General features: G+C 43.4%; 1 protein-coding gene across 8 annotated transcripts in view; it reads right to left on the bottom strand.

Annotated features, from left to right (window-relative positions):
• MTM1 (myotubularin 1) overlaps window positions 1-21,548 on the bottom strand; it is a 94,782-nt gene that overhangs the window by 52,378 nt on the left and 20,856 nt on the right. For 4 of the 8 annotated variants that reach the window (XM_045883646.3, XM_064574674.1, XM_064574675.1 and 1 more), the window contains exons 2-5: window positions 18,935-19,007; window positions 16,617-16,689; window positions 14,807-14,901; window positions 2,527-2,637 (exon numbers count right to left, since the gene is read on the bottom strand). In XM_045883646.3, the coding sequence (XP_045739602.1) occupies window positions 2,527-2,637; window positions 14,807-14,901; window positions 16,617-16,689; window positions 18,935-18,997 (342 nt within the window). In that variant the 5' untranslated portion in view covers window positions 18,998-19,007. Of the gene's footprint in view, window positions 1-2,526; window positions 2,638-14,806; window positions 14,902-16,616; window positions 16,690-18,934; window positions 19,008-19,171; window positions 19,192-21,548 lie in introns of those variants that run through there. The other 4 variants (XM_064574676.1, XM_064574678.1, XM_064574672.1 and 1 more) reach the window with 3 other exon arrangements.

Here is a 21,548-nt window from a genome sequence, read left to right as displayed (position 1 = left end):
ATAATAAATGAGTCCGAGTAAACACATCCCCGGTGCAACAATACCGAAGGGCTGATTTATGGAGACATCATTTCTATAGCCCATCTCTAGAGAAACAACACCCATCGCTGCTGACCTCAAAATACCACAGTCTTTAAAACGAGTAAACAGGGGTGAGGCATGGAAGGAGAGAGGAGGTTTTGCAGTGGTTAAGGCTTGGCTTTGGCTTTTTTTTTTTTTTTAAGGCTCCAAGTTGTCAGCAGGGGCTGATGTGGTGCCTGGGGGTAAAAATTCACATATTCAGAGCCACCTTCTCCTGTGCTGGGACTTACACCCCCGGGTGAAAGCAGAAATCCCTGTGCACAGTGCTGGTAGGCCCAAATCCGTAGGGCTTAGAACGACCAGTCTCCCCAGGGCAACACTGGGGCTGACCTGCAAGACGGGAGAGTCCACCTCTCCCCCGCCACAGCAGGTTCCCTTTCTATCACCTTCCGGTCTGTTCCTGAGAACATGGGACTTGACTCTCATAACATCGCAGTTCTCAGGGAGATAACAGAATGAAGAGGCTGAGCTACAACACTGTTCTAGGCCATCATCTTTGGGCTCAACGCGAATTCCAAGAAATCTAGATATGTGTAACATTTGCGAGTGATGCCTGGTGAGTTGTCCCTAAGCCCCGTTTTTATAATAAACAGTCAAAGGGTAAGAATGCGCTTTATCTTATTAACTCTGGGAGGACTGATATTTAAATACAGATTCTTCCTATTGACAAGGCAACAAACAGGACTTTAAAAAATTCTATTAGAACTGAAATCACTTTCAAAGTCATCAATATTAGCAACCCAATTTTCCCTTGAGTACTGTAATATAACACTCTACTCCCATGGATCCTTTCATGCAAAAGGCAAAAACACTTCCTTAAAAGTAAATCCCTGTATTTCTAGGCCCCAAAGTGAAGACAGTAGCTGGGATCATACATAAGGCATTTAAGGTAGGTTGGATTAAAACAAAAACCAAAAGAAGCCAAGGTGGGCAGTGATGGAGAATTTCAGTTCAGGCCTAATGACCACACAATCATTTGGTTTGTGATAGAGTGTACTAGTTAGTCTTCATCTTTTATAAACAATAAAGCAAACATACCATATTCATAACCAAAACACAATTATAGGAGATTAGTTTTAAGAAATCACAGTGCTGGGCGCCTGGGTGGCTCAGTTGGTTAAGTGACTGCCTTCGGCTCAGGCCATGATCCTGGAGTCCCAGGATCGAGTCCCGCATCGGGCTCCCTGCTCAGCAGGGAGTCTGCTTCTCCCTCTGACCCTCCCCCCTCTCATGTGCTCTCTCTCTCTCATTCTCTCTCTCAAATAAATAAATAAAATCTTAAAAAAAAAAAAAAAAAAAGAAAAAGAAAGAAATCACAGTGCCTGGGCGCCTGGGTGGCTCAGTTGGTTAAGCAACTGCCTTCGGCTCAGGTCATGATCCTGGAGTCCCGGGATCGAGTTCCGCATCGGGCTCCCGCTCAGCGAGGAGCCTGCTTCTCCCTCTGACCCTCCCCCCTCTCATGTACTCTCTCTCATTCTCACTCTCTCAAATAAATAAATCTTTAAAAAAAAAAAAAAAAGAAAAAAAGAAATCACAGTGCCTGAGCAAAGGTCACATCTCCCAGATCTAGCTGTGAGAAGCACTGGAACAGTTGAGCTCCAAGCCCCTTCGAACTCTTTCTGGGATTGGACATTACTCTATTCTATTATTATTCTATTTGGATTATAACCATCTGACACTTAATACCTGGAAAGGAAGTTTTCTTGCCAGAAGGTTTAGCCTGTTGTCTGCAAAATGATCATCTCACTGTATTTGGATCCCAACCTTGCCATTTGTTGGGTAATCTTAGCTCAGTGACCTAACTCTTCTTAGGCTTAAGGCTTTGTAATGATAAAATGGAGACGCCACTGTCCATCTCAGAGGGTTGCCCTGAGGACTGAATGCAAAGCACCTAGCATGTGTCTGTACCGACAGAGATGCTCAATAAACAGTTATTATTACAGCTGAGTAAATGTTATTAACATTAAATCTCTGTCACCCACCATGCCAAAGCAAAATGTTAGGCAAAATGTTACCTCTGAAAACTAAGCAAAAGTTACAAAGGTTGTTAGAGGCACATCCTGTTCACAGAGGGTAAAATCTCTCACATTTCTCTTTCCTTTCACGGTGTGAAGATGTCTAGCTGGTAACACATCACATAAAGGGACACTAGGAGCAGACTCAGGCAAAACTAAAAAGTGTGAAAATTCTTTCTATAAAGTTTTCTTCCTATCCAATCAAGCTGACAGAAGGACAGGTCTGAGTCCTCACAGGTCTCTTTAATAGGAACTATTTCCCCAGGAGGTTTTGGAAGCCTGATCACAAGGAAAGAACCACTCTTGGGACTTAGATGAAATAGGGTCTTTGATTTTTTTTTTTTTTTTTTTGGTAAACCCCCATTAACTGTTACTCAGTATTCAACACTAATGTGTCTTTTTTCACAGAAGAAAGTACTGAATCTCTTACTTTACAAGTAATATCTAGACCATAGGAATTTTCTCCTCTACTTGTCGCGCCTCCCATTTTTTCAATTCTGGAGATCACACCCAGAGGAACATCAAGTATTAGAGCAGAATCCTGTAATGGACAAAAATGCAAAAGTCAGTATTTCTGCCAGTATCATTAAAACATAAAAACACTTTTAAAAAACCATATGCTTTAGGGCACTTTTACCTTGGCCCTTTTTGCCACTTTCTATGAACGAAAATATGATACAGATCACACATAAAAGAGCAAGCATTACAACAGCCAGTTAGGCAGCCAAAATGCATCCCCAAACATTTGCCATTCTGCAGTGCCTACAGAATAAAGACTAAACTCCTAGGGACACAATTCAAGGGCTCCGTGGTGTCCCTTCCAGCTGGTCTCTGCAGGCTTTTCTTCCACACCAGTCTGCACTCCAAACTATATGAAAACCTTCACCATTCCTCAAGCACGATCTACAGTCAGGTCTCTGTGCTTTGTGCATAGTGTTCCCTTTGTCCAGGCTGATCTAGGTTTCCCCAACTACCAGACGTTTTCCCATGGCTTAAGCCCTGGCCCAACAAACGTCACCTCTAACAAAGCTCCGCTTCCTAAGTAGACAGAACCGAACTGACCACTCCTTCCTCTGAAGTTCTACAACGCTTGGTTCAGATTGCGGCTGCACCGCTTGTTTTACCCTGTCTGCCAGGAATGCGCAGGTCTATATTCCCCACACCAGAAACCAAACATCTGGAAGTAGCGCCTAGCTGAGGCCTGGGTGCGTCTCCCTCAGGAGAAGGGCCTGGATGCACAGCGATGCCGCTCCATCATTCCTCATCCCAGTGCTGGGTGCAAGGGGGCCGTACAAGTGCCGGCGAGCCAGGATCGCATGCGTGATGTCACACCAGTCATCACGAGCTGTCAGCAGCCGCCACACACGGAGTCAGTCGTCTATGCCAGGCGCTGCCGTGGGGGCTCTGCACGCCTCATCTTTCTGATTTTATCCTCCCAACCATTCCGGATGTTGGTGTAGTATTCCCGTTTCCTGACACGGCAATCAAGGCTTTTGAAAGCTTCCGTAACTTGCTTGGTAAATATGGGGAAGGTCTGAGATTTGAGCCAAGGTCTGGGAACACACATCAAAAGAGCCAGACAAATGGTCCTACCCTTTTGCCTCCATAACTGCATTCTTAAGGGCTTATCTTACAGCTATTGCACAACAGGATGAACAGTTACATGTGTGAAGATGCTCTGTGGAGCCAGAGGGGGTCGTCAGGGTGGAGAAAATGACCGTTAGTCAACTTGAAGGACTAAGCACGCAGCTCCAAAAAGAATTACAGTACATGGAAAAACAAGCTTAAGTGGAAAAAAGCAGCATACAAACTACACTGATTACAGTAATGTAAGATATATATTCATGTGGCCAAAGATAGGGAGGCCTACAGAAATTTGTTTAAGTCTAATATTTTCTTGAGTGCTGTGATTACTTTGATAATAAAGAAAATATTTTAAAGCTGTTCATTGAAGTTTTGTCCTTTAGAAGATGTTCCTTTTAGGGGATACAAATAAAGTTTAAGTTTTACCTGAAATCCTTCTCCTTTGTACAATACAAAAACAAAGCATTTCTTTATAGAATATAAATATAGCTCATGGGTATTCTAGAAATTCAAAAAGTATAAGAATGGGGTGCTTCCATGCCGTAGAATACTACTCAGCTACAAAAAAACAGGGAACTATGGATGCACACACCGACACGGAAGGTTCTTAAAAGCATCATGCTGAGTAGTAGATAAGGCCAATTTCAAAAGATCACGTACTGCAGGGAGTCCATTTATGACACTTTTGAAGTGACAAAATTAGAGAGATGGAGAACAAAGAAATGGTTGCCAGGGGTGCGGGGAAGGAGAGTGTGACTATAAACGGGCAGCATCAGTTGCAGATCTTGATTGCTAGTACGTGGTTCCATGACTTTATACATGGGATCAAATGTCACAGAATTTTATGCAGAAACCTATGAAAAAGTGAGTGCATGAAACACTGGTGAAGTTCAAGTACAGTCAGAGTCTTAGTGAACTGTATCGTGCCACAAATCTCCTGGTTTTGATCAAGCAATACAGTTATTGGAGAAGCTAGGTAATGCACTAGTTTTCCAAGTTCTTGAGCGTTCATAATTATCTCAAAATAAAAAGCTAAAGAAAGCGTAAGAGCACGGTTATCATGGTGTAGACAAAAGACTGCAAGCTCTTACATTGGACAAAATTGGTTCAAACGGAGTTTTGACATTTATTAGCTGGATAACTTGCACAGGTTACTGCACCTCTCAGCCACATTTACCTGTAAAGTAGGGATGATTAAAGATCATGGACTTAAGCACCTGGCATGGTGCCTGTCACGCGGTAGCTAGGAAACAATGGAATTTATTATTATTATCACAAAGAATATCTTAGTATTTGGAAGACGTAACTGTGCTCTACAAAGGTAGCGGATCTTGCAAGCAGCCACATACAGGTCTTTTTTTAGTTGTTGCCATGGGGTGAGACACCTCACATGACTAAAATCCAAATGCCTAGAGGAAAAAAAGACACTACTCAGTAACTGTGTACATTCACAGCTGCATATTATAACATGTTTACTTCTCAATACAGTCTAGTTATTAAAAACACACCATCAGGGAAGCTGTTCTGTTTGGATTGAGATTTAGGAGTGTCCAAGTGTATTCCTAAATGTCAAACTTATACCTAAAAACACATAGATTAGACACTAAATAAAAGTCTGATGCTCTAAGATCAACATGGAAGCAAGAATGTAAACAAAACAGATGAGATCTTACTGTTCTTTGTCCTTGTATAGAGGAAATTCTATGGCTCTGATTACCCTGATCCAACACAAAACAGAAAATGGGACAACTGAGGAGAACCAGCCAGTTCCTGACCATAGGTGCCCAGTTTAATGAGGCTACTTGCCATGTTCTCCCCGAATGACAGGTTCAAGATCAGATAACCCAGCAGGCCAAACTGGAAGATCCAGAAATAGGAAAATTAACTCTGTAGAAACCTGAGCTGTTACTATCTGAGTATTATTAAATATTTAAGAATTCTCAAAGGTCCATTCTAACTCAAAATTCTGTACCTCTAAGGATCTAAAATAGTTGAGAAGTAAACAGAACAATCGAAAAAAGATGCATTCATTTACCATCTCTCTCTTGAGTGCATACTGAGTAGCAGAAACCGTACTGGACGCTAGGAACCACAGAGATAAATAAGATGCAAGTGTTGCCCTGATGGGAGATAGGACACATGTGCCCAAAGAGCCACAATGCCATCAGCAAGACAAAACCCACGTCCAGACTGATGGGATGAGAGGTCAGAGGAGGGCAGAACAATTTCCTATTGACTGGGTCTCATGAAGGTTCTGTGCAATGGCAATGTTAAAGATGATCCTTATAGAATGGAATAACAGTAGATGTAGATTTACCTTCCAGAAACAAGTTAACAGTGACATCAGCTACACGTGTGGAAAAGTATGGGGATTTTATATATGAAAAACAAAACAAAACACAAGTGGATCAGGTTTAAAACAGGACGGCAGGGGAATTCCCCGGGGAGCACCCCAGGGCTTGGATCAGGGTGACTGGGATCCATGGAATGTGTTTCCAGAAGAGGAGCACAAGGACAGAGCGGTGCTTTTTTAAGATTCCTTTGGCAGTCCTGAGCACTGTGCGGTAGCAAGGAAGGGACTATGCCCATTCCTTGGGACTCTGGAAGCTAATGATTTAGGGCAAGCTGAGAGGGTAGGAGAACCCGAGAGTGGAGTGACCTAGGTGGGAAGCAAAAGGAGGAGAAAATGAGCCACTGGGGAAGCATCGGCAATGACTCCGATTTAGACCCAGACAAGAGATGTGAAGAACCCAGAAAGGGGTTTTGGAGAAAGATTAACACTGTCACTTTGAGATACACAGGCTTGGAGGTTATGATAAATTAATCAAGTACAGATAAGCAGGAGGCAGCTGGAATTACAGAACTGGGAGAGATTCCAAAGGCCCCTCAAACTCAAAATGTCCAGAACGAACCACATGATGTTTCTCTCTCCAAATTCCGTCTTCCTATCTCAGTGGCTGGTGCTCCATCTGCCCAGTTACAAAAGCTGGAAACCTAGGAGTCCTCCTTGACGTCCCCTTCTCTGTTATCCCTCATCTAATCTTGCACATTTACCTCTTACATCAATCTTGAACCTGTCAAGCCTTCTCCAACTTCTCTGGACCACTGGAACAAGCATAGCGGTCTCTTTGATTGGACTGTTGCTTCCCCAGAGCCTGCCCTCCACACAGCAGCATAGGTGATCGCTGACAAAAGTCAATCTGATGCTATCATTCCTTTGCTTAAATCATGTCCAAAGCTTCTCACTGCTCAACTCCAAACACCTCCATCCTGAACAGGGACTACAAGGCCTTAGTCATCTGGCCCCACCCTCCTCTCCCTCCTGCCATTCCTCGTCTTTCTCCTGGCCCCAACCCAGCCACGACTGGCTCATCCTTTCATGTTCCCCCTTGGTCTCAGTGCCTCTCGCTGTTCCCTCAGCTGATTCTCCCCACCCAGCCCCTGCCAAGCATCCAGGTAATTCTTATTCATTCTTCAGACCAGGGGTCAAACATCATTTTCTCAGGACAATCTCCCAGGCTCCTCAAACAGCTACACTCCTGTACCACTTGCTCCTGGGTTACTCACGCTCGGCACAACTTGCTGTTATATACCCGGCATGATTATCTGATCAGTGTCTGTCGGTCCCATCAGAACGAAAGCTTCATGAGGGAGAGACCATGTCTGCCATGCACACCACTAGATCCGAGTGCCTGGCACAGTGCTCGGCACACGGCGGCCTCTTAAATGGTCAACGAATAAAGAATGAAATGAAGTCTGGTAAAGAAGGGGAAGAAAGAGGATGGTACTATCGGGGAGGGGGGTAGCAGGGATCCAAGACACAGAGACTTGAGCAGGTCTGCAGGGCGGGGTGGGGACAAAAGAGCTAATGGAAATCACAGATGGAAGACGCAGAATGACCGAAGGAGCACTAAGGCTCTGAAGGAAGTAAAAGAGGAAAGGAGACAAGGCTCAAGTAGAGGAATTTTGTTTTGGAAAAAAGGCAACCAGTCCCTTCCCCTCAGATGAGAGGAGGAGGAGGAGAGCATGGGTGAAAACAGACAGTAGCAGGTAGTGAGGGGGGCGGTTTCTGGGAGCTCAGGAGGAGGGGTTTTAACTGTTCAGCAGAGCAAGACAGGAGGTCAGCTGAAAAACATGGAGGGTTGGCCAGTGATGCGGTGGGGGATGGAAGGAGAAATCAACTAGATATTAAAAAGAATTGCCCAAGCAGGGGGAGACCCTGAGGTCTGAAAGCCTGCACTTGTAAAGGAACTAATGAATTAAATCTATGTGACTTGCATAGCAGGGCCCAGTCACCCACAGACCCTCAAGTTTGGGGGTTGGCAAGTTGGGAACAACATGGCAATAAGGGGCAAGGGAACCTAAGGTTCAGTGGATATTGTTTTCACCTGAAAACAGCACTCATTTTGCAGGTGATTCAAGACTGAACTTTAACAGAATACCTATAGTATGGATCCTATGTTCCCACTGAAGTTCTACTTAGACACATGAGGAGGTCTTATTATAGTCTTTTTAGCATTATTTCAGCTCCCTTGAAATGAAGAGAGGTGCTAAATCTACTAGACTGAAGAACCTAAAGAAGGACAATCTCAAAAAGTCTCCATTATATTTTCATGAAAAGAAAAATACTACAGGTATCCTTGTCGGTCATCCTCATAATGAACTGGATGGGCCTTCCCTCTGGGAAAGAATACAGATCTGGCTCTGAATGTCCATAATGGGAGAGGGTAGTGTTCAAGGCTCACAGCTCCATTTGCAGCCAATGAGAGAGACCATGGAAGCTAAGCGCCGCCATACTTGTTAGATGCCCAGCTACTAAGTGGCATGATACCTAGCACCTGCTCAAAGCTCATTTCAGACCCGAATATTTCAGAGACAGTCTGACACACAAGCCATCCATCCATCTTAATTCTCCAAGCCCTGTCTATACACTGATAAGCCATCAAAAAGCTAAGTAAACAGACCTCATTTTTCTCGTCCCTCAAAGAAATACCTTTATAAACTACAGGTGAATGTGTGTTCCATCTTTATAGAGGGTCTTAAATGGTACTAAAGAATCTTTGGGTAACACTCTGCCTAAAGAATGGAACCATTATGTTCCTATCTTTTAGAGAGATTTCTCCTTGAATTGAATCCAGGAAGAACATACTGTTTCTGACTTACTGTCAGAAAATGAAAGGGGTGTGCACAACACGTTTCTCATCTCATCAGCATCACTCAGTTGGAAGGCCTAAAAGCCTCCATTCCTCTAGCTACCACACATCTGCCACAGTCCGTTCTAGTTTAGGGCTGTGTGGAGTGACGGGGAGTGAGAAATACCAACTTTCAGATGGGATTACCTCTGGGGTAAAGGGGAGATGGGGTTTCTTCAGCTGGGTGGTGGATCCACAGATGTTTAGGTTATTCTTTATAAACTTCCTATCTTAAATATTTCAAAACAATTTTTCAAATGGGGTGGGGATGGATGGGTGATCTAGGTGGAAAAAAAAAAAATGGCTTGAAGAAAGGTCCGGAGGAGAAAGCACAGGGCTTCGTTAGGGGTCAGTGAGTAGGGCACCTGAGCCGGAGCGTGGGGTGGGCACACAGGAGAGAGGTGGCAAGGTGCCACGTCCCTAACTTGTGGCTAAGGCATAGGACATGAGGGAGGAAAGGAGCCACGGAGAGTTTCTGAGCACAGGGATGGTGCAACTATAAAGAGGACTTCAGGAGCCAGAGAGAAGGAAGTGGGGAGAGGCTGCAGGCAGGGAAGCCAATATGTGGCCCCTGTGATGACCCAGGACAAGACCTTGGACTAGGGTGGGGCACATGTGAAGACTGTGGAGAAGGAGGACGGGGCAGGGATCCCAGGCCCCTGGGAGATAAGCAGCACCAGCCCGAGAAGTAAGAACACCAAAAGAAGGGACTGGGAAGGGAGAAAGAGCTGAAGACTCCCACCTTGGTCCACACATCTGGGATGGGAGGCAAAAAGCCCAGGGGTCTTGAGCAGGCAGTAAGAAAGGAGAAAGGGGGGAGGCGCCTGGGTGGTTCAGTAGGTTGAGTGTCAGACTCTTGGTTTCAGCTCAGGTCATGATCTCATGGATTATGGGATCGAGTCCTGCGTCAGGCTCCATGCTATGTGCAGAGTCTTTTTGGGGATTCTCTCCCTCTGTCCCTTCTCTCCCTCCCCCCCACCTGCTCTTGCTCTCAAAAATAAATAAATCTTAAAAAAAAAAATGAGAAAGGGGCCAGAAGAAAGGCAGCCCTTGAAACCCAAGAAAGCCCAGGGGTGACTAGGGGATGGCTCTGTCAGTTGTGGCCAGATGGGGGACAGCGTGTGGAAAGGAGCGCGGCCAGCATGCAGTGTTCTCCTGACAGAAGAGACTGCTGCCGGGGAGCAGAGGAAGCCCTGGGGAGGAGCAGGACTAGAAAGAAGCATGCAGACCCCTGGGAGGTGGAAGGAGGAGCAAGAGACCAATCAGACTGGCGTCTCCACTGAATGGGTTCCCACCGGGGCTCCCAGTGACCTAATGACCACCCTCTGTGGCCTCTGCTCATTCTCTATCCTGCTGAGTCTTGCAGCATTTTGTCCGTGGTCCCCTCCCTTCTTTTCTGAGTCTTTTCTCTTCTACCAACTTCCACCAAAGCCTTTGCTCAGATTTTCTCCTGCTCCCACCGCTCCTGCTTTCTCTTCTCAGTTGGCCCTGGGGCTCCCCCCCACCCCCCCACCCCGGGAGAATGTTCGTGTGGCTCAGCGCGCATCTCCTTGTCACATCTTCTTCTCAGGTAATCGCGTGGATGTATGCGGCTTTCACCAACACTGATGTGCTAACAACTTCACGAGCTTCAGAGTCACGTTTCCAAATGCTTCGGAGACTTCTCCACTCAGTGGCTGTATAGTTATTAAGTCCACATGTTCCGAGAATCCCGAGGGACTCATCTCCGACGTGTTCCTTCTCCCGTGAGGTCCATTTCAAAGGCAAAGGATCACAGGCATCATTCTCAACTCGAGTCCTTCCTCTAACTCCCGCCTCCAAATGGCCACCCCATGCTCCTGAACCTTCTGTGCTCTTCCTCCTGTTGCAAAGACAACTGTGCGAGGCCCTGGCTGCCCACCTGAACAACTAACTTTTCCACTGCTCTCCCCGCCTCCAGTCCCCCTCCCTAATCCATTAGACACACTGCAACTGGACGCCCCTTCCAGAAACCCACATCCAACATGTGGTCCTCCCCATAAGGTGTGCACTGCTGACCCGTGACTTGCGAGACTCTTGGGGCGGACTCTTCTTCCGGCTTCATCTCCTGCCACCCCACTCCCCCTCCACCCTGTGCTCCAGCTCCAACAGACCACTCAGCTGTTGCCACAGTATGTGGTCTTCTCCACATCGTCACACAAGTGCGAGGGAAACGCTCTACCTGATATGCTCCTCCCTCTCTCCCCTCCTGTCCAGGAAATTGTTACCATTCTTCAAGACTCGGTTCAAATATCACCTCCTCTACAAAGCATGCTAGGACCCATCACTCGGCTAATCACCGTCTCCTTCATAACCTCACAATGTTACACAACCACAGCAGGCTTTGTCATAATACACCCCAATTACTCGCCTCTGTGTCGTTCACCAAGCTCAGTGTTAGTTCACCGTGCTGCTTGCTGAAGGTTCCGGAATAAAGTTATGAGCACATGAACGAACAAAGGGTTACTTCGCCTTTCTCACCCACTATAGCAGCTGAACCCAAAGTGTTCCTGGAAAGGAAGCTGAAGCAGTCTTCCCCCTGGTTACAGATTACAGAATATTACATGCCTAAAGTGCCCCCGCCAAATTCCTGAGCACCCTCAAGGTCAAAAGGGGGCTATGACATTTCCAAACTCCAGAAACACGGTTGGTATTCGAGATGCCACAATTTAGTGAGGTCCGCATGGCAGTCAAAGCACAGCGATGAAGCCTGTCCCCTCCCAAGTTCACTCACAGAACACGTTTTTACTGAGTGCCTACTGTCTACTGGACCCAAAGGACTCAGCATTAGTAAAGGCCAAAGACACATGGCAGCAAAGAAAAAAGACCAGAGTTCCTTCGTTCAGCAGCCCGCCTGAACTTCTTCAATGTGCCAGGCTCTGCCCTCCGCACTGAGGAGACACGGGGGTGGGGGGTGGGGAGACAGACAGACAAGCATCCCTGTCCTCAGACAGCCAAGGAACAAGATGAAGCAGTGACATATATAAAAAAGGAGGCGGAGGCAAGTGCTCAGGAGAAACAAACAAACATGGAAAGAGGACGTGTTGGTGGTGGGGGGCGGGCTGCTCACGAGCACTAAGTGCTAACGGAGAGGCGTGGGAAAAGGCTGTGGGGACACGAAGAGGGAGGGGCTCCTTCACGGGAAGCTGGAGGAGGCTCGGAAGAGGGTATGATTGTTGAGGTGGGTTCTGGACAAACAGCATGGGCAGCAGTGGCGGGAGCTGAAGCAAGACAAGTCACAAGGATTTTTATGCCATGTAAAGGACAGTGGATTTTATTCTGTGGGCCACAGGGAGCCAATGAGAGTTTTAGACTGGAGAAGTAAGCTGGCCGGCCTAGTTCTAAGGAGGATCACTCTGGAGGCAGCATGCAGGGCAGAGTAGAGGGGGGATGACCACGCAGGAGGGCCACAGGGACAGTCTAAGGAAACAACCACTGTGCTTCTACTGTCCTGGGGAACGGGGCGGGCAGGAAACCTTGCCCTTGACACCTCAACGAAGTGGGACTGTGGACTCCCGTGTCAGACCGCGCTCCTGCAGCAGTGTTTACCTACCTGAAACCAACAGGTGTCCACTTCAAAATGCCAATAAGAGGATAGCTCTTTGTCAAACACACAGTGTGCAGCAGAATCCACAACTGATACTCTTATTTAGGGCTTTAAGAAACACTATGATGACTATGTTTTGAGGCTTCTGCATAACCACTTACGTGGCTTTCTTTAAAGGATGTTTTCTGCCATTAGCTTCTTGCTTTTATACTTGGACTAAATGTTATAGCCGATTGGTCAAAATGTTTATGTAAAACAGTGGAAGAAGAAACAAGTTAGTAGTCAGTGTCCAATGGGCCTTTTATACACCCATTCGGTGCTAATCCCCACCTTCTACTATGCCATATGAAAACCAACTAAAGCTTGCTAAGTGCTTCCCCAATTAATTCCAAAAGTCCCACGTGCTCATTCCAAGTGGAGAGGAGAAAACAGAGCATGCATAAGTCCACTCTCCAGATCTCCCAAGTACTAACACACCTGCTGTTATTTCTTTCCGGCCTCTTTTCTACAGACAGGTTTTGCTTGGTTTATGCAGTTGAGATCGTACAATCTTGTCATGGCATCAGAGTTTTAAAAATTTCCCCAGTTCATCATCAGTGACAGCACAAAATGGAACCGGGCATGCGTGGCCGGCCAACAAGCCAAGAGTCTCAGAGGAGAAAGGCACCGTAACACTTGCTTTAATTCTCATTTTTGATGACTCTTGCATATATTAGCATAAAATCTCTCAATCTGTCTCAATTTGACCCTTGGGAGCCATACAGAATGAGTCTGATCCCTGCTCCACAGAAGGCACTTCAGACATTCCAAGGTAGCTCTGTCATGCCTCCCTTCCGTCTTCTTTTCTTCAGATGAATCATCAACACTTATTTCAATCATCGCTCATATTGCAGCCCCTTCACAAGCCTGGTTCCCTCTGTCTGAACCCTCGCTGGTTTGCCAATGTCCCTCTTAAAACATGGCACCTGGATTTGAACACGACACTTCAGATGGGACTACAGTCTCATTTTGCTGGCCATTATATTATATTTTGTTAGTTAAGCCTACGGGGATATTAACTTTGTCAGCAGTCATGCCCAATTACTGGATCAAATAAGCTTGAGCCCCTATTAAGACAGACCTGACCTCCTCCATCCTTTGTTGGTACAACAGGTTTGTATAAAGTAAATGTTATCTACATGAAATGTATCATTAGTTTCCCGCCAATATCCTAGTCCATTAAGACAGTTTCAAATCGCAACTGCGTCGTCTAGCACATTGGCTACTTCGCAGTCTTTCACATATGGGACATGCATACTTCCTATGGGTTCAACTGCATTGCATTAGACACACTGCAGAGGAGGGGCCCTATACAGCAAGACATTCGTTACCGCCCTTCCTGGTTGGTATCAAGGCTTTAATCCAGTCTGTAACTCCATCTAGATGTACCACCACCATTTGGCCCATGTTTCTTAGTCATATGCCTCAATTTAATCAGGACAAGCTGTCAGTAACACAGTCCTAAGGAAATGATGGGGTAAAAGCAATGACACAAAAGCTACATTCCCCCAACATTCTTTACATCTCCTGTGTATAAACTGCTGTTGGGCTACTCTTCCACATACCCTGGACCTATCCATTCTTCCTTGGCCCCAAATACAGCTGCCCCTTCAGGCTGTCCTGGACAATGGCGACCCACTGCATGCACCGTAGGTCCTTCGGCGACAGCCACGCAGCTCTTCACTCATCCCTTCCCTTCGGGAGCACCTCGTCCCCATCTCATTGTTCCATCAGTGCTACATGCCTTGAAATGCTATGGCACACATTTCACGGCCACGGAATGAAAAGGTAGATTGGCACTAAGCCACACCATTGGCATCCTAGTGCTAAACCGCTGTCTAGTACTTTGTGACTGACCACTTGGAAAGTTCTAGAGCAATGGGCCTTAACAAGGGATTCGCATCAGCATCCTCCTCTGTGAAGTCTTAAAACTTACGACTATACCTGGACCACAGGCCTGGACACTGTGATGCAGGACATCTAGGGCATCTGTAGTGTCTGTTAAGCACCCCAGGTGGTTCTCGTCTGTGCTTCTGGTAAAGAACCACTGTTCTCTACTAATTTCTCCAAACTAGCGAATGGGTCCAGTTACCAACGCCTCCCCTATGTTCTGAGAGCTCAAACTTCTTACTTTTTAAATCCACACTATTCCTACGTACACAGGTGTTAGTGGTAAATGAGCTTTGCATAAGCCAAAAATTAAGAGCCGAGAAGCAAATACATCCCCCATGTTAATCTGATCCACAGGCAACGTTGCCAGGTAGAAGAGACACAGTTTAGCATTATCTTTAACAGTTAGGGTCATCTTTATGGTCTTAGATTCTACTTACCATTTCCAAACTTCTTAAATAAAGACGATAATTTGTGATGTAAACTCTTCCCTTAATGGGGCCATTGAAAGGACATATGTAAATAACTTCTTTGTCTATTAAGATAAAAAAAGTACCCTAAAATAATGGAAATATATACCAAGATACACAACAAATGGCACTCATTTAATATCAACTATGTGGCTAAGAATAACTACAGTAAAAAAAGATCCCTGGAAAGGTTGAAAGGCGGGCACTGGCCGCGTTTCTACATTACCGTGCCGGGTCAAGTGGGGCCACAGGTCACCTCCAGGTACCGGCATTGCTTCCCTGAGCTTGACCAAAATGCTGGCACCACGGAGGGCAAGGTGGTAACAGCTAGAGAGCAGAAGTGAAGGTGGTTGTAAAGGTAACTACGGAGCTACTTCAACTAGAGGACGGCCATTCAGGCAGGACAGTCTCGTGGACTAACTGCCAGATAGGGTTTGAGGTTGGCCAACCTCTGATCATGCAAACATCATGATGTTTTAAATAAACAAACGTCAGTGGTAGAAATATTCCTACAGTCTACTCTTTCTAATAGTCCAGAGAAGAGTTTTTAGCTAGACTCATTTCGATCATTTAAGGGACAGAAAACAGATGGCCAGGAGAATAGTACATCTTTAGTAGACTCAAACATAAGGAGAGACTAAATCAGGAGACTTAATTTATTATCATAAAAAGATCTTTCTGTTATCTTTCAAGGATGTCCTTGAATGTGTTAACGGCTTTTAATTCTTCTTAACAATTTTGAAATCCCTTTCTCCTCGGGTGCTAAATGAAAAATACCCAGTAAGGTGACTTCATGCTAATTCAATACAGGACTCCCTCGGTTAAGCTTCTGATGCTGATGCAGAGCACCAAAATTTCATATATGAAGGCCACCCAAAGTAAGCTATCCTCTTTGCTCTTATCCAGAATTTGGGATGGACACATGCCACTGGTTTTCAAGACTAGCATCGTGTGCAAGTCTGTGGATACGGAAGAGTTTCTCATGGTGCATGGCTAACTAACTCACAAAGGCACCATGTCTTACACCATGTTTTAGCCATTGAAGCTAAACAACCCAGACCTTAGTGAACAAACCAAAAGGTTCCCTGAAACGATGGTAACTGTATCACCACCAAATACATGGTAATCTGAGGCAAGGGTGTCAGCCCTAATATAAAATGTGAATGCCCACAACATCAGCATTTGGCTTAGAAGTTGTCAGATGCTCCTGTATTCTTAAGCCAGAATGACCTGGCCCTTCCAAAGTAGATCCCTTCCTCTTAGAATGAATTTATCATGAAAAAGACAAGTCTACAATCGAAATACTGCATCAATATTACTAACGCCAGTTATCGGACAAACAAAAGCTATCATAAACCAGTATGGTCTCCTATATTTCAAAGAGAAGACTATTTAGACGTTAAGTCTTTAGGTTGATCATTTTAAGGCATACAACCTAGGCTGGAAAACCTTACTATTACTTGGTTCTTAAAACCTCAAACCATGAGAGCTTAGAGCTCCAATAAGGACATTCGAGAGAGAATCCACTTTTTTTTTTTCTCCAAAATAATTCTATCTTGGGTACAGAGGGGAAAATATGACTATCCTGGATAGCATGAAACTCTTCAAAGAACTCTGATCAAGAAACTAATGCAGAGAGTTCTCCTTATGTTAACACTTTTAAACAAAGCTAGCCTATATACCTAAATCTGAGTTCTAAAGAGAAAGAGGGATTGACGCCACCTGATCCTGCTGGGATTCTCATCAAGTAATGCAAATCCTAACTTCACAGGACCCTTACCAGTGATGCGAGTTTCTCCTGGAAGTCGAGGAACAGCCTCACTGAGGTCCCGATTAACTCCATCCCTAGAAGTCTGGAAACGAAACAGGGCATCAGAGGAATAACATTACATTTGCAGATTTTTAAGCAACCTGGAACACAACCAACCAGAAATATACTTTGTAAAGAAAAAAATTAGAGTGATATTTATCGTTACAGAAAAGTGGCACAGAAAAAAACAAACGACCAAAAAATACAACTTAGCTTCAATATTCATTAGCTGTGTTAACTTTTAGTCTGTAAATAACATTAGCACACTTTTCAATATTAATTTTTAAATACCCCTTCCAGGAGCTTTACAGTGAACACTGTTCAGAAAAGTGATAAAAAGTCAATATTAAGCATATTCTATAGACACATGCATACTTTGGCATTTTTTTCCATATTAAATATTTAGTCATCTTATGTTAACAGCAGAAATGAAAAGTTCATTTCAAGGGGGCCTTAACTGAACAACAGTAATTACAGAATCTTCCCATAATGTCAGAATCTTCCCATATGTTACTTCTTAACGTATCAGGTTTCTTATTTTACTGAGATCCTTCCTCGCATAGGTCACTATATAAAGAGGAAAGGGCGGTCAAGCATTTTAACTAGGAGGGCAATCATTTCGTGTGCGAAGTTAGTATATACTTCCCACAGAGGGTTTTTGTGACTATTAAGTGAAACAAAATGCACAAGCACACTTCTGTGAATTATCAAGGCCTATGCAAATGTAAAGTATTATACAATAAGAGAACTGTGAATTGTGTATTTAAGTAAGATATAAGCTGTCAAAGTTGGGTGCTCTGCTGGATTTTTAATGGTTTTATCATTTTTATTCAGGCACAAAATGAAAATTCCTAACCATTTTTCAATCTTTTAGTACTTGTAAGCTAAGCATTTTAACTAGGAGGGCAAGACCAATTGTTGCCAGCCAGAAATGCCTTCCCCCATGGGGAGCAAAACCACACAACTTATATAAATGGTAAGACTGGAAAGAAATCACCAGCATCCTTTAACGCCGCCCCTCACTAACTAAAAACAAGTATAACGAGCAGATGTAATACTCAGTATACCTTTTAAGGGCCACAGTTCGGGGTCAGGAGAAGAAAGTACAATTCAACCAGAAAATTAGGGAAACAGATGTTTGATTAACATGGATAACATGGGATTAACATAGGATATACTTTATATTAGAGTCAAGGACTTACAATTAGCTCCATGAAGTAACTCTTGTGTTTAGGAATGATCCTTGTACCATAAGGATACCAAATACAATAAAAACTTATAAAATCTTGGGGATGAAAAAGGTCGTTGTAGACATGACACCCAAAGCAGAAAATATGAAATACAAAAGAATGATAGATGTGATCCCATAAAAAACTTAAACCTCTGTATTTCAAAATCAAAATGCCACAAATATAATTCAAAGGCCAATGATAAGCTAGGAAAAAGACCTGTAATGTATATTATAAAGAGCTGATTATCATAATATGTAAAGAACACTTATGAATCAATAGAAACACACCATAAAGCAAACAGGCAAAGGACATGAACAGCCACTTCAAAAAAGAAATACAAATGGATAATAAACACTATTTTTTAAAAAAAGGTCATCCTCATTAGTACTCAGGGAGCTACAAATTAAAAAACACTAGTTGGCTCCCTTCTGATTGCTTAGGCATCCCTGTACACTGCTGGTGGGAGTGTAAATGAACCTTTCTGGTGGATAATTGGTAAATGTATCCAAGGCTTCAAAGGGCCATGAATAAAGCTTATTTTAAATTCGCCCCTTCCTTTCAATATATGTTTCAAAATCAACCTCTAATTACACAATTTTCTCCTCGATACTTTGAACAACTTTTTCTTGACGCTGTATTCGTTTCGCTCATACAACTATTTTAGCATCATATTAGAAAATAAGGCCAATATTTCGGAAGGTGTGAGAGCCTCTTCAGTGGGCCTTGGCCTTCCAATATCTCCTTCAGGAAGCTTTTAAGGCCCAGAGATTGCCTAGTATCTTAAATATAATGTCTGGCAGCAGTTCACAAAACAAAGGTTCTCAAAAATGAAGTTACGTGAAAGGATTTAGAAATGCAAAACTTACTTAACACATATATGGCATTCTGCCTTTTCTGGAACAAAGTAGGATATTAAAGAAAACCACATATATTGAAGAACGTACATTATGTGAATAATGAAATTAATAATTCAATAAGCCCGAAATGACCACCTAATATGCAAATATGAGAAGAGAAATGCAGAGAAAGGGGTACAAATTAAATCTGAAAACTTACCCTCTTAATAGACTCATTCTCCAAGGAGTGTGAATTATACTTAGAAGTTGGTGCAGAAGCCATACTGGAAACTCTAGCAAAAAAGACAACATTCAATATCAGCAGATTTTGTATGCAATTTCCAACAATGCGGCATCTGAGATTTAAATATTGCAACTGAGAACAAATGGTACTACGCTCGACAGGCCCCATTTCCGTAGTAGTCTCCAGGGGGAACGAGACACACAAGGGACTTACCACAGCACACAGCACAGGTCACGTGAAAGAGCTCCAACAAATGTATAGGGAACTGGGCAAGAACAGAAAAGGGCAGCTAAGTATACTTGGGGGAGCTCAGTGGGAGACGCTACACATACCCCCAGAATGGTTATTCATAGCGTTCAAATCGTCATCTCAAAAAATGCACTGTTTAGTAATTGTGCACCAGTCCTCAAATTTCCACACTTCTTAATTTTTAAAGATAATTTAGAAGCAGCCAAGCAGATTGGTAAAAAGGGTAGACAACTGAACTCACACTCTTTTCGCCTTTAAGAATTCAGTCTTCTCCAAATTGAGGCAATTTAAAGTGGCATGGACTTGATGGAAATCAAATTAGCAAGATTTGATTTGATCAGTATTTTCCAGGGAAAGTTTATACTTCATTTAAATAATGCATATTCATCACAATTCAGGCATAAATGAAAGCATCGTATTCAGAACATACACAATATTTTAATGCAAGGATTTAGACTTGTGAAGACTATTGCAACAACAGAAAACTAAGTGATGCTTTAGTTATTTTATTTCTCAAAGTTAATGACACAAAGAGATCTGTATGAAGTCACTGGGAGGTGAACCACATCAACTAGGTGACTGTGGATATTTATGGGATCTTTTTTGCCGGGCTCATGAAAAAAGCAACCACACAAAATCTGGCATGGCTAATATTAACACACCTTGGCACAAAACCTAGAGATCTGATAGCTGCCCAGTGCCAATCACTGTCCATAAGTAAGGCCCAAGAGAGGTGACAAAGATGCACATAAAGGTAACCACCAGGATAACGAGGCAAGGATGGCTACATGAGGACATTCTTACAAGATTAAGACTGCCAGGCTTCCCCCAGCAGAGTTCAGCTCACCAAGGGCAAGGCTGGGCATCCATCTAGGTCATGGCTGCATCCTGGCACACAGCTGGCACTCATAACTATTTGGTCAATGAATGAGTATGTACAAGATACACAATATTGTGAAACGTGACGGGGTGAGCTAGTACCTTGGTTCACCAAATCCTAAAACAATGGACCTAGGGTGCTACCCTGAGGCTTAAAAATTAAAAACCATGGCAAAATAAAATGCTTCTTTATAAACTTAAATCTGCAACTATTAAGAGGTAGCACAATCTAAAATTAGAAATAGCTTTTTAGAAAAATTAATGAATAATTTAAAAATGAGTGAAATTCAGATAAAAGCTTAGAAAAAATAGCTTCAAAAGACCTCTCTAACCTCAAGTTCAAATCCAAGCAAAATAACTCATTATTCTCAGAGACAGCAGAATGGATGAGACAGACTAGTGAGAGCAAGTCAGATGTTTCTGCCCTGAAATTATTCTATGCACTAAACAAGATTATATACTTGAGGGATTTTCTTCAGTAACAGATATAAAATTACTTTTTAATAATCAGATACTGCAGTATTTAAAACATTTTAATAATATAAGTCAATGTTTTCAAATAACATTAAATTACTACTATCAAGTCAATATAAGAAATTCAAAATGCTGGGGTATACAGTCAATTCAGTCTTCACTTTCCTGTTCATGTTTATAAGTCATAAAAGGAAGAGGAGTCTTCCTATATTTTTCAATCCTTGTTTAAAAAAATTTCAATTTAGGGGTACCGGGGTGGCTCAGTCAGTTGAGTGTCCCACTCTTGATTTTGGCTCAGGTCTTGATCTCAGAGTCATAAGATCGAGCCCTGTGTCAGGCTCCATACTGAGTGTGGAGTCTGCTTGTCCCTCTCCCTCTCCTCTCCCCTCTCTCTAAGTAAATAAATAAAATCTTTAAAATAAGAAACTTCAATTTAAAATGAACTAAATATAACAGAGGAAAGTCCTCACATCCCCCTTATTTCTAACTACCTAACAAGATATAACTAGCTACACAAGTCACCCTTTTCAAGTGTACAATTTAATGGTTTTTAGTATACCCAGAGTTGTACCCAGCGTTAGAACATTCTCAGCACCCCAGAGAGAAACTCTGTACCCATTAGTCACATATCACTCCCCATTCCTCCTGCCCCTAAGTGACCACAAATCTGCTTTCTATCTCTACAGATTTGCCCATTCTGGACATTTTATATAAGGAATCACATACAGTTCACCCTTAAACAACAAAGGCTTGAACTGCGTGGGTCTACTTACACATAGATTTTTTTATAGTACTGTAAGTTTATTTTCTCTTATGATCCCCTTAATAACATTTTCTCTAGCTCGCTTTTATTGTAAGAATACAGTATGTAACACAGACAACATAAAAAATATGTGCTAATCAAATGTTTACACACTTATATGTGTATTTTCAACTGCGTGGGGGGCTAATGCCCCTAACTCCTATGTTGTTCAAGGCTCAACTGTAA

Source organism: Mirounga angustirostris, unplaced genomic scaffold (genome assembly GCF_029215605.1).
Source record: "Mirounga angustirostris isolate CCGP_5_RB_7025 unplaced genomic scaffold, mMirAng1.0.hap1 SCAF_11, whole genome shotgun sequence".
Lineage (NCBI taxonomy): Eukaryota > Metazoa > Chordata > Mammalia > Carnivora > Phocidae > Mirounga > Mirounga angustirostris.
Note: the sequence above shows the minus strand (reverse complement) of the source record. Positions and strands in the feature narration are given on the sequence as shown.